The 12580-nt window shown below is 42.0% G+C and overlaps 2 protein-coding genes across 3 annotated transcripts in view; one reads left to right on the top strand and one right to left on the bottom strand.

Moving 5' to 3' along the window:
• CPNE4 (copine 4) overlaps positions 1–12580 on the top strand; it is a 526299-nt gene that overhangs the window by 20252 nt on the left and 493467 nt on the right. The gene's annotated exons all lie outside the window — the stretch shown is intronic.
• Positions 1–12580, bottom strand: part of ACP3 (acid phosphatase 3) — a 55007-nt gene that overhangs the window by 33109 nt on the left and 9318 nt on the right. The window contains exon 3 of the mRNA XM_038762629.1: positions 39–134. Within this exon, the coding sequence (XP_038618557.1) occupies positions 39–134 (96 nt within the window). The remainder of the gene's footprint in view (positions 1–38; positions 135–12580) is intronic.

Genomic DNA, 12580 nt, shown 5'->3' with positions numbered 1-12580 from the left:
ATGGGGAGCAGTCTTAGAAAACACTCAGTTCCACTGACCGGAGTAAGCTGTCCAAATCCCTGTGGCCAAGCAGACTCCTTGTGAGGATCCATAGGAAATGTTTCGATGGGACTTCTATCACCATGTCGAAATACCTAAAAAAAAGGAATGGGAAATTGACTCTGAAAGTTGTTTTTGTCATTTTTCTCACCTGTTCCAGTAGGAGATTTTATTGAAAATCTAGCAGCATTTTTTTTCCAGAAATTGAAGAAACTCAGTTGTATATATCAATTAGGACAGGAGCTTATGCTCGTCTATTGTGAGTGAAAGCTTGATGCCTCTGATCCTTGAAAAGGCCCAACAATTGATTTTGTTAAAGTTATACTCATTAATTCTCACATTGCTTCTTGATTACACATACACTCAAAATCCTTTTCAGTATGGATTTAATAAGAGAAAGCATTAGAGAGGCTTCATATTACTGCGTTGGAACATTAGATGAATGCCTCATAAATACAAATCATTATTAATGAAATTTCATTGATTGTTTTCTAAATTGTACCTCAGGAAGCTACACCTTGCGCATTTGAAATGTATTACATTAGGTTTCCTTCTGGATTCTGAGTCACACAACCAATTAAAATGAACCAATTTTCAATCTATGAGAAGGAATGGAAGAACAATTTGAAATGAGCTGTGGTTGCCTTAATTTCTTTAAAGAAACTATTATCCTCTCTGAACTACAGTACTTGGAATAGATTTTACATTAGTAAAACTTATCCAGGTTCTCCATATTTCTGGAAACTGATTTTAAAGCATTTATTCTAACTTCCCTGTTTTTATTTGTCCCCTTTTAGTTCACTATCCAGCAGCTACTTAGGACTCCTCCTTTTCTCAATCAATGGTATTTGAGCACTTACTGTGTGCAAAACATTGTATTAAGCATTTGGGAGAATACAATACAGTAATAATAATAATAATAATGGCATGTATTAAGCACTTACTATGCACAAAGCACTGTTCTAAGCACTGGGGAGGTTACAAGGTGATCAGGTTATTCCATGGGGGGCTCACAGTTTTAATTCCCATTTTACGGATGAGGGAACTGAGGCACAGAGAAGTTGTGACTTGCCCAGAGTCACACAGCTGACAAGCGGCGGAGCAGGGATTTGAACCCATGACCTCTGACTCCAAAGCCCGGGCTCGTTCCACTGAGCCACGCTGCTTCTCAGTAGCAAAAATGTACTATTTCTGTAATAGTACTATTAATATAGTACATTTCTACTGTACTTCTGAGTACAGTAGAGATCAGACATGATCCCTGCCCTCAAGGAGCTTACAATCTACTGGGGAAGGCAGACTTTAAATTACAGTTAGGGAAGTGCGATATTATTAGTATATGTTCCTAAATGCTGATGAATCTTAGTGTGTAAGGGGTACAAACCCAAATGCATAGGTGATGCAGAAGGGAGGGCGAATAAGGTGGCGACCTTAGGCAAGTCACTTAACTTCTCTGGGCCTGTTACCTCATAGTACTTAACTTGCCCTATCTGAGATTTAGTACTCTAGTTCATTGTAAAAATCTCCTTTATTTAATATATACATTCATTTCATCTTAAATTATTTATGTGTCCAAAGAGCTGTGTCTTCATTATTATTATCTCTCTTCAGGGATGCTTCTAGACTGTGAGCCCACTGTAGGGTAGGGACTGTCTCTATATGTTGCCAACTTGTACTTCCCAAGCGCTTAGTACAGTGCTCTGCACACAGTAAGCGCTCAATAAATATGATTGATTGATTGATGAGATGGATCTTGTACATATCTACTATTCTATTTATTCTGTTAATGATGTGCATCTGGCTTTATTTCTATTTATTCTGATGACTTGACACTCGTCCACATGTTTTGTTTTGTTGTCTGTCTCCCCCTTCTAGACTGTGAGCCCGTTGTTGGGTAGGGACCATCTCTATATGTTGCCAGCTTGTACTTCCCAAGCGCTTAGTACAGTGCTGTGCACACAGTGAGCGTTCAATAAATACGATTGAATGAATGAATTAAATCTGGAAAATGGGGATTGACTGTGAGCCCCATGCTGGACAGGGACTGTGTTCAACCTGATAAGCTTGTATCTACCCCAACATTTAGTATAGTGCCTGGCATATAGTAAGCGCTTAACAAATTCCATTAAAAAAAAAAGTTCGAGAAGGTTTCTTGGGGGAGATATAATTTTAGTAGAGCTTTGAAGTTGTGGGGAGTGATGGGCTGTTGAATATGGAGGGATAGGGAGTTCCAGAACAGAGGGAACATGTGAGCAAGGTGTCAGGGTTGAAAGAGACAAGACTGAGGCCCAGTGCATAGGTTTGGTGTTAGAAGCGCCAAGTGTGCAAACTGAGTTGTAGTGGGGGACAAACAAGGTTAGGTAGAAAAGGGAGAGCTTTCTGAGTACCTAAAATCTAATGATAAGGAATTTGATGTACTGCCAATGAAGTTGTCATGCAATAATAATAATAATAATAATGTCATTTATTAAGCACTTACTAATTGCAAAGCACTGTTCTAAGCGCTGGGGAGCTTACAATAATAATAATAATGATAATGGCATTTATTAAGCTCTTACTATGTGCAAAGCACTGTTCTAAGTGCTGTGGAGGTTCCAAGGTGATGATGATGGTATTTGTTAAGCACTTACTACAAAGCGCTGTTCTAAGCGCTGGGCAATGAGTATTGTTCCAATGCTAACCAGCTGACTATGGGTCAAAACCTTTTATTTTTGGTGATTATCTCTTGTCAATTGATATTAAATAGAGCTCCTAGATAACACTGATTGAAAAAAACAAGAGAAATGTAATTACTGAGTCTTGACTGTAACAAGCAAATATGCTTGGAGATTGTGATCAGGAATGCACCATCTAATCTACCTTTCTCTGCTCCTCTACACTCCAAACTTTCTTCTAGTAATTCATTATGGACTGCTCATTCACACATTTATCCCAACTTTTCTCAAACCTAGTTATATTTTCATTCTACCCAACTAATTGGTGCTTAGTATAGTGCTCTGCACAGAGTAAGCACTCAAATACAGTTGAATGAATAAAGCATTCCCCATGCTTTTCACACTTTGTGTAAAGAAGAGTTTTGCTTGCTTAGAATCTATCTCCTTAGAGCTTATTTGGGTATCTCCTCATCCAGGTGTTATGGGGATTTGTGTGTAATTATCCATATTTGTCCTATCCACACCCAACAGGATTTTGTAGATTTCAATCACATCCTCTCTCAGCCTGCATCTTCCCATGCTAAGAAGCCCTAACCCTTGCCATCTATCCACATAAGGAAGCTTCTCGATTCCTCTGAGCATGTGTAGTTATCCTGTCTCTGTTTCCTTTTCAGAAGCTCTATTATATTTTTCATTCATTCAGTCGTACTTATTGAGCGCTTACTGTGTGCAGAGCACTGTACTAATGTAGAAATGGTCCCTACCCAACAACGGGCTCACAGTCTAGAAGGGGGAGACAGACAACAAAACAAAACAAGTAGACAGGTGTCGATACCATCTAAATAGAATCATAGATATATGCACCTCATTAATAAAATAGAGTAATTTGTGCAAATATACACAAGTGCTGTGTATATTTTCCTCAGTCTGTCACCCACAACTGCCCGCAGTATGTCCACCGTATTCCCAGGTGTGGGCGTGCATAGTTTTATGTAGTGGCAAAACTCTGTCTCTTATTTTCTGTACCTTTCCTGATAATGCCCAGCATTCAGCTGCTCTCTTTGGCTCCTGCTGGCCAGGGGGTCAAGTGATTTGGCAGAACTATTAACAGTGACCCTGATATACTTATTTTTTTTAATCATAACAGAGTTTGGAGTTTGTCATCATGTAATAATAATGTGGATCACTTCTCACTGTGTCTGTTATCCTGCACTGGTTCAAAATGAACAATAATGATAATGATGGCATATATTAAGCGCTTACTAAGCACTGTTCTAAGCACTGGGGAGGTTACAAGGTGATCAGGTGGTCCCATGTGGGGCTCACAGTCTTCATCCCCATTTTACAGATGAGGTAACTGAGGCCCAGAGAAGTGAAGTAACTAGCCCAGAGTCACACAGCTGACAAGTGGCGGAGCTGGGATTTGAACCCATGACCTCTGACTCCAAAGCCCGGGCTCTTTCCACTGAACCACGCTGCTTCTCTATGAATCTTATCCCCCTCCTTCCTCTCCCCCTCCACCCCCTCCATCCCCCCAGCCTTATCTCCTTCCCTTCCCCACAGCACCTGTATATATGTATATATGTTTGTACGTATTTATTACTCTATTTTACTTGTACATATCTATTCTATTTATTTTATTTTGTCAATATGTTTTGTTTTGTTCTCTGTCTCCCCCTTCTAGACTGTGAGCCCACTGTTGGGTAGGGACCGTCTCTATATGTTGCCAACTTGTACTTCCCAAGCACTTAGTACAGTGCTCTGCACACAGTAAGCGCTCAATAAATACGATTGATTGATTATCTGCCATTTTTTTCTAGCCAAATAATTTACCTTAAGGTCTTTCTGCAGTTTATTCCCATTTCTCCGGGCTGATTTTTTTTCAAAACATTGGTTGCACTGCTAACTCATTTGAACCATATTGCATAATCGTCGATCCAGTACTCAGGACCTCTTATGACTCTAGTAATTCAAAAACCATTCAGTTCTGATAACAGAAGATGATATAACTTTGGAGGTAGCATTATTTGGATGCATCAAACATGTCTTCCTCATATTCAGTTCATGAAAGTTAGGGCCGGTAGATGTGAACAAATATATTTAGAACTCAATTTTTTTTAGGGTGGTATTTATTAAGCACTTACTATGTCGCAAGCACTAGGGTAGATACAAGATAATTAGGTTGGATTTAGTCCCTTGTACCCTCATTGGGCTCACAGTCTAAGTAGGGTGAAGAACAACTGAGGCATGGAGAAGTTAAGTGACTTGTCTAAGGCCACCTGCCATTGAAAATCAATCAATCGTATTTATTGAGAGCTTACTGTGTGCAGAGCACACAGAGAAAATGATGATTAGAACCTAGGTCTTTTAGCTCCCAGGCCTGTGGTCTTTCCTCTAGGCCATCTCATCAAGCAGAAGGCTATTACTATTTGGCTGCACAATCCCTAGAGTCCAGAGATTTTTTTTTTTCCATTTTCCACATCACTGCCTATTTAAGGGATTTGAGAGATCAGTCAATTGATCGTATTTACTGAGTGCTTACTGTGTGCAGAGCACTGTACTAAGTACTTGGGGGAGTACAATATAACAGTATTAGAGAGTTGGTAGGCATGTCCCTGCCCACAACAAGCTGATATTCTAGAGGTAATTTGGTCCAACTCTGCCTCCAAACAGGGTGAAGACTGCGTCATATCACATAGTTGTCTATTATTTTCTTGCAGATCTTCTGCATTGGGGAGACTACATCTTCTCTTGGTCGCCCATTCCAATATTTCTCAACCTGATAGTCAAGACATTCCCCTTATAGCTAATTAAAATATCTCTTCATTTAATTTAAGCCTGTTCCTTTTATTTGGTCCTAAAACTGATCAGGATTCTCCCCATAAAAGCTTTTCATATATTTTTAAATAGTAATTGAGTCATTTTTTTGCCAGACTTAACTCGGATTCCTTCTGAGAATCCGTTTTATATTGATTTTTCTGAATCTTCTCCAGATTTTTTGCATTCTGTTTAGAGGTGATGACCAAAACTAAACCCAGTATGCTAATAGGGGTTTAACCAATTTAGAATGCAGTATACCTCCCTACACTTATATGTACTGCTCAAACAGGGGGTGGCTATAAGGGTCCTATGATAGAAGTAAAAATACTACCCTTGCCATCAAGGAGTTGACAGTCTAACAGGGGAGATAAACACAGTATTATTGACAGTTTGGGGAAAGAAAGACAGAGCCTGTAAAGAAAATGAAAAGGTAGATACAGGAATAAAAAGTAGTAAAGTCCATGAATTGACCTGTTCATAAGTGCTATAAGGTAGATATAATAATAATGATGGCATTTATTAAGTGCTTACTATGTGCAAAGCACTGTTCTAAGTGCTGAAATGTGAACAACACAATGTAGATATATTCTAAGTGCGTAGATGATAATTGGGAGGATATGACCTAGTGAGAAGAAAAGTCATCTGAAGGAAGTGGTATTTTAAAAGGGCTTTAATAATCATACTATTTGTTAGGTGCTTATTTTGTGCCAGGCACTCTACCAGCGCTTAGAACAGTGCTTTGCACATAGTAAGTGCTTAAGAAATACCATCATCATTATTATTACTAAACCCTTGGGGTTAGATACAACATTATTGTTATTATTAACAATTCTTGTTATTATTAACACAGTCTTCTACACTGTGAGCTCTTCTAGACTGTGAGCCCACTGTTGGGTAGGGACCATCTCTATATGTTGCCAACTTGTACTTCCCAAGCGCTTAGTACAGTGCTCTGCACACAGTAAGCGCTCAATAAATACAAGGACGTGGGCCGGGGGTCGACGGCGGGACAGGAGAGAAGGAGGCCCAGTGAGGAGGTTAGCGGCGGCAGAGGAGCGGAGGGTGCGGGATGGGCTGGAGAAGGAGAAAAGGGAGGTGAGGTAGGAGGGGGCGAGGGGATGAACAGCCTTGAAGCCGAGAGTGAGGAGTTTTTGCTTGATGTGTAGGTTGACAGGCAGCCACTGGAGATTTTTGAGGAGGGCGGTGACATGCCCAGAGCGTTTCTTTACAAAGGTAATCCGGGCAGCAGAGTGAAGTATAGACTGAAGCGGGGAGAGACAGGAGGAAGGGAGTTCAAAAAGAAGGCTGATGCAGTAATCCAGTAGGGAAAGGATGAGAGATTGCACCAGCATGGTAGTGGTTTGGATGGAGAGGAAAGGGCAGATCTTGGCGATGTTGTGGAGGTGAGACCGGCAGGTTTTGGTGACCCTTCATTCGCACTCAGTTGACAGTAGTAAAATCATAAATAATAAATAAATAACGTTGGTATTTAAGCGCTTACTATATGCCAAGCTCTGTTCTAAGCGCTGGGGTAGATACAAGGTCATCAGGCTGTCCCACATGGGGCTCCCAGTCTTAATCCCCATTTTCCAGGTGAGGTAACTGAGGCCCAGAGAAGTGAAGTGACTTGCCCAAAGTCACACAGCTGACAAGTGGCAGAGCTGGGATTAGGACCTACGACCTCTAACTCTCAAGCCCATGCTCTTTCCACTAAGCCACACTGCTTCTCTATGAACTTCTATGAGCTTCTCATGCTTCTAGTATGACAAGGCCATACTTTAGTCAGCTGGGACAGATTCAGATTCTTTACTGAACTCTTAGGAGAGTGTATCTGTTTCTTCCCTCATCTATGTAGTCTGTTGATTTTTACTGTGGAAAGAAATTTATTTTGGTATCATTTGTTCTTGACACAAAAGCTCACCCAGAGAAGATGATCTATTTATGCCAGATGCCCAATTAATCGCTTGTCCTCATGGCTTTTTGCTGTTGGGCAAGGCTTCAATAATTAGCTGTTCAAGCCTAAAACAAAATGTTCCATCCATTCTTTGGCTTCTATACTCCATCGGCTGCTTGCCCCTCACTTTGTCTCTCTTTTTCTCCTCCTGGACTCCTATTTGCACTTAGCTCCTCCTAAGCGAACCACCTAACTGTATGGAATTCATCTGTGAAAATCCCATCTTTGGCCCATTGCTTATATCTTTCCTCTGCATAAAATGAAACCTCTCCACCACTCGGCCAAACCATAACCCTCTCTTTCTTCCTTCAGAGTCCTCCCAAAAGGCCACCTCCTTCAAGAAGCATTCCCTAATTAATCCCCTACCTTCCTGATTATGCCCTCCCTCCACACATCCGCCAAGCTAGCTCTCTTCCTCCCTTCAAAGCCCTACTGAGAGCTCACCTCCTCCAAGAGGCCTTCCCAGATGAGCCCCCTTTTTCCTCTCCTCCTCCCTGCCAGACCCCTGCCCTACCTCCTTCCTCTCCCCACAGCACCTATATACATGTTTGTACAGATTTATTACTCTACTTGTACATACTTAATATTCTATTTATTTTGTTAATGATGTGCATTTAGCTTTAATTCTATTTGTTCTGACGACTTGACACCTGTCCACATGTTTTATTTTGTTGTCTGTCTCCCCCTTCTAGACTGTGAGCCCGTTGTTGGGTAGGTACTGTCTCTACATGTTGCCAACTTGTACTTCCCAAGTGCTTAGTACAGTGCTCTGCACACAGTAAGCGCTCAATAAATACGATTGAATGAATTAATGAATCATGCCACTCCACCACCCACCTCAGCAGTCATTTATATGTTTATTTGCTTATTTATGTTTTTTTCTCATTTGACTTTATTATCAGATAAATTATCTTCCAAACTTACTGAATGTTTGGAAATTTTTGTCTCATATGATGTGCATTTAGCTACAATTCTATTTGTTCTGACGACTTGACACCTGTCCACATGTTTTGTTGTCTGTCTCCCCCTTCTAGATGTGAGCCCGTTGTTGGGCAGGGACCGTCTCTGTATGTTGCCAACTTGTACTTCCCAAGCGCTTAGGACAGTGCTCTGCACACAGTAAACACTCAATAAATATGATTGAATGAATGAATTATGCCACTCGACTACTCACCTCCGCATTCATTTATGTTTATCTGCTTACTTGTGTTTTTTTCTCATTTGACTCTATTATCAGAGAAATTATCTTCCAAACTTACTGAACGGTTGGACATTTTTGTCTCTCATATTAGATCAAAAGCTCCCACATCTTCCTCGAGTGTATGTAATCCAAGCACTCAGTAGGTGTTCAATAAAAGCTATTTATGACAATAATAATAATGATGGCATTTGTTAAGCGCTTACTATGTGCAAAGCACTGTTCTAAGCTCTGGGGAGGATATGAAGTGATCAGGTTGTCCCACGTGGGGCTCACAATCTTAATCCCCATTTTACAGATGAGGGAACTGAGGCCCAGAGAAGTGAAGTGACTTGCACAAGGTCACACAGCTGATAATTGGCAGAGATGGGGTTTGAACCCATGACTTCCTCCCTCTTCCTCCCTTCAAGGCCCTATTGAGAGCTCACCTCCTCCGGGAGGCCTCCCCAGACTGAGCCCCTTCCTTCCTCTCCCCCTCGTCCCCCTCTCCATCCCCTCCTTCTTACCTCCTTCCTTTCCCCACAGCACCTGTATATATGTATATATGTTTGTACATATTTATTACTCTATTTATTTTACTTGTACATATCTACTCTATTTTATTTTGTTAGTATGTTTGGTTTTGTTCTCTGTCTCCCCCTTTTAGACTGTGAGCCCACTGCTGGGTAGGGACTGTCTCTGTATGTTGCCAATTTGTACTTCCCAAGCGCTTAGTACAGTGCTCTGCACATAGTAAGCGCTCAATAAATACGATTGATGATGATGATAATGATGATGATGACTTCTGACTCCCAAGCCTGGGCTCTTCCCATTGAGACATGCTGCTTCCTGGTGACCTGCCTCCTGTCCCCCACTCCCTTCTGCCTGAAACGGGGTTATTCAATCATATTCCTTGAGCGCTTACTGCATGCAGAGCACTGTACTTAGCGCTTGAGATATGAGATATAAGCAGCAAGGAATGAGGAGGGGAAGCTGGGCAAGTACACACCTTTAGATAAACATTATCACTATCTCGAAAGAGGCTGACTCTGGCGTAAGGGGTGAGGTGTAAGGGCTGGGTAAATCATGAGTGGAAAGAAAGAAGGCTGACTCTTGGGGTGTGGTTTAGATTCTGGAGGCCCAGTCTGCCCTGGTTTTGGGCCAGCAATGGGTACTTGGGGCCCCTCCTAGCCCTGACCTGGGCCTAGAAATGGCCTCTTCGTGTCCTACCCACCACCAATCTCGGCAGGGAGTGGGCACGGAAAACAGGCTCCCTGCCAACCCCTGATTTTTTGCCCAGAGAAGCTCTTCCTTGCTCATTCATTCATTCATTCATTCATTCATTCATTCAATCGTATTTATTGAGTGCTTACTGTGTGCAGAGCACTAAGCCCTTGGGAAGTCCAATTTGGCAACATCTAGAGACGGTCCCTACCCAACAGCGGGCTCACAGTCTCGAAGGGGGAGACAGACAACAAAGCAAAACATATTAACAAAATACAATAAATAGAATAAATATGTACAAATAAAATAGAGTAATAAATCCATACAAACATATGTACATATATACAGGTGCTGTGGGGAAGGGAAGGAGGTAAAGGGGGCGGGGAGGGGGAGGAGGAGGAGGGGGTGTGCCTGTGTTTCCCCATTCCCACACCACGGAGAAGCAGCGTGGCTCAGAGGATAGAGCCCAGGCTTTGGTGTCAGAGGTCATGGGTTCAAATCCCGGCTCCGCCAGTTGTCAGCTGTGTGACTTTGGGCAAGTCAGTGAACTTCTCTGGGCCCCAGTTACCTCATCTGTAAAATGGGGATGAAGACTGGGAGCCCCCCGTGGGACAACCTGATCACCTTGTAACATTCTCAGCGCTTAGAACAGTGGCTTTGCACATAGTAAGCACTTAATAAATGCCATCATCAGTGTTATTATTAAATGTACCCAACACTTACACCTCCCAGTTTCCATTTGTCTATGTGCCTGCGTGTGGCGGGGGGTTACAGAGGGGTGGCCTTTACTGTGTCTATGTGTTTCAGCCCTGCCTCATACCCAAAATGAAATATTGGCACCCCAGGTTAAAGGAAGCTTTGCACCTTCTTTTCTCAGTGTAAAAATCTCATCTCTTATTAGCAGCAGTGCCCAGATGGCAATAATTCTTTCTTTTTTTCTTTTTTTCTTTTTTTTTTTTTTTTTACTAAGGCTTCCCTGTTCCCTGGGTTCCACTCTAGGTAACAGAGACACTGGGGCTTTTGGGGGGGTTAGGCTGAGGGGATGAAGTAGTTGTTTTGAAGATCTTTAGTTTATTTCTACTTGACCACCGCGTCATTTCCGCAAGGATATTTCCATTCTTTCTCCAGTGTTTCGCCTGTCTGTCTAATTTAGATTGTGATCTTCCAACATGTTGACCACATCTAATTCTACTGTCAGTTCAGAGCCCAGTATGGTATAAGGATTCAGAAACTGGAGCTGGTGATGTGTTTAAAATCAGGAGAATTTCAAGTTTGTTGTGGTTTAAATTTGTTTCATCTCAAAAATAGCGGGAAATATTCAGCTCATTGCATGGCCTAGTGGGAAAGAACATGGACCTTGGCATCAGGGGACCTGGATTCTGACCCTGACTCTGCCTCTTCCCTGATGTGTGACCTTGGGCAAGTCACTCCATTTCTCTGCCTCACTTTGCTCATCTATAAAATGGGGATTAAATAGCTTTTCTCCCTCCTACTTAGACTGTGAGCCCCACACACCACAGGGACTGTGTCCAATCCTTTTTCAATCTTGTATCTTCCCCAGGGCTTAGTACAGTGCTCATCATATAGTAAGCCCCTTAACAAATACCACTATTTTTTTTCTTCAAATTCATTCATTCATTCAATCATATTTATTAAGCGCTTACTGTGTGCAGAGCACTGTACTAAGCACTTGGGAAGTACAAGTTGGCAACATAGAGACAGTCCCTACCCAACAACGGGCTCACAGTCTAGAGGGGGGAGACGGACAACAAAACTAAATATGTGGACAGGTGTCAAGTCATCAGAATAAACAGAAGTAAAGCTAGATGCACATCATTAACAAAATAAATAGAATAGTAAATATGTACAAGTAAAATAGAGTAATAAATCTGTACAAACATATACAGGTGCTGTGGGGAGGGGAAGGAGGTAGGGCGAATCTCTATAAAACATCAGTGATTTCCTTCGTAAATGTTTATGCTGTTTTCCATTACCAGAACGTGCATATTAAACTCCGAGAACTTGGTAACAGAGTTGGTTATGGCCTGGGAATAAACTGGGCACTTTCTGAAGCATTTAATGAACACTTACGTTGTGAAAAGCACACATTTGTGAGATCAGACGCAGTCCCTCTCCCACTCAGGGTTCACAGGCTATTTTATCCCCATTTTATTGATGAGGAAACCGAGGCCCAGATGGGTGTTGATCTGCCCAAGGCAACAAAGTAGGCAATTGAGAGAACTTGGGCTCGAACTTGATGGTCCTGATTCCGAGCCCCAAGATCTTTCCACTAGGCCACACTGTTTATTCAAAAACCTTGTTACTGGTTTGTATATTACTAATGTCACTTCTTTTCCTCCTTGTTGCCCAGCATTTGACTATCTCTCTGCCCATTGGTACTTTTCATCAGAGAAAATGAGCTGCCACATCACCCATTCCCCTTCTCCCTCCCTGTACTGTCCAAAGCGGGATGTGTTCTGTGGGCAAGAATTTCTTGTCCTCAAGTGCACCGGGCTGTCCAGCTACTACCTATTAAATCAAGCTCTCTGTTTTGAAATCAGTTTCTTCATTGTGCCAGTGGCAGGCCTGGCTTCATTTTTGTTGCTGCCCACGTTTTGCTTGGGAGTTAGCCAGTGGTAGATTTCCTAATAGGCCAAGTAGGCCCTGACTAGAAGCAAATCAGCTGCGGGGAGGGGGGCGATCCTTTGAAAA

The sequence above is a fragment of the Tachyglossus aculeatus genome, chromosome 2 (genome assembly GCF_015852505.1).
Source record: "Tachyglossus aculeatus isolate mTacAcu1 chromosome 2, mTacAcu1.pri, whole genome shotgun sequence".
NCBI lineage: Eukaryota > Metazoa > Chordata > Mammalia > Monotremata > Tachyglossidae > Tachyglossus > Tachyglossus aculeatus.
Note: the sequence above shows the minus strand (reverse complement) of the source record. Positions and strands in the feature narration are given on the sequence as shown.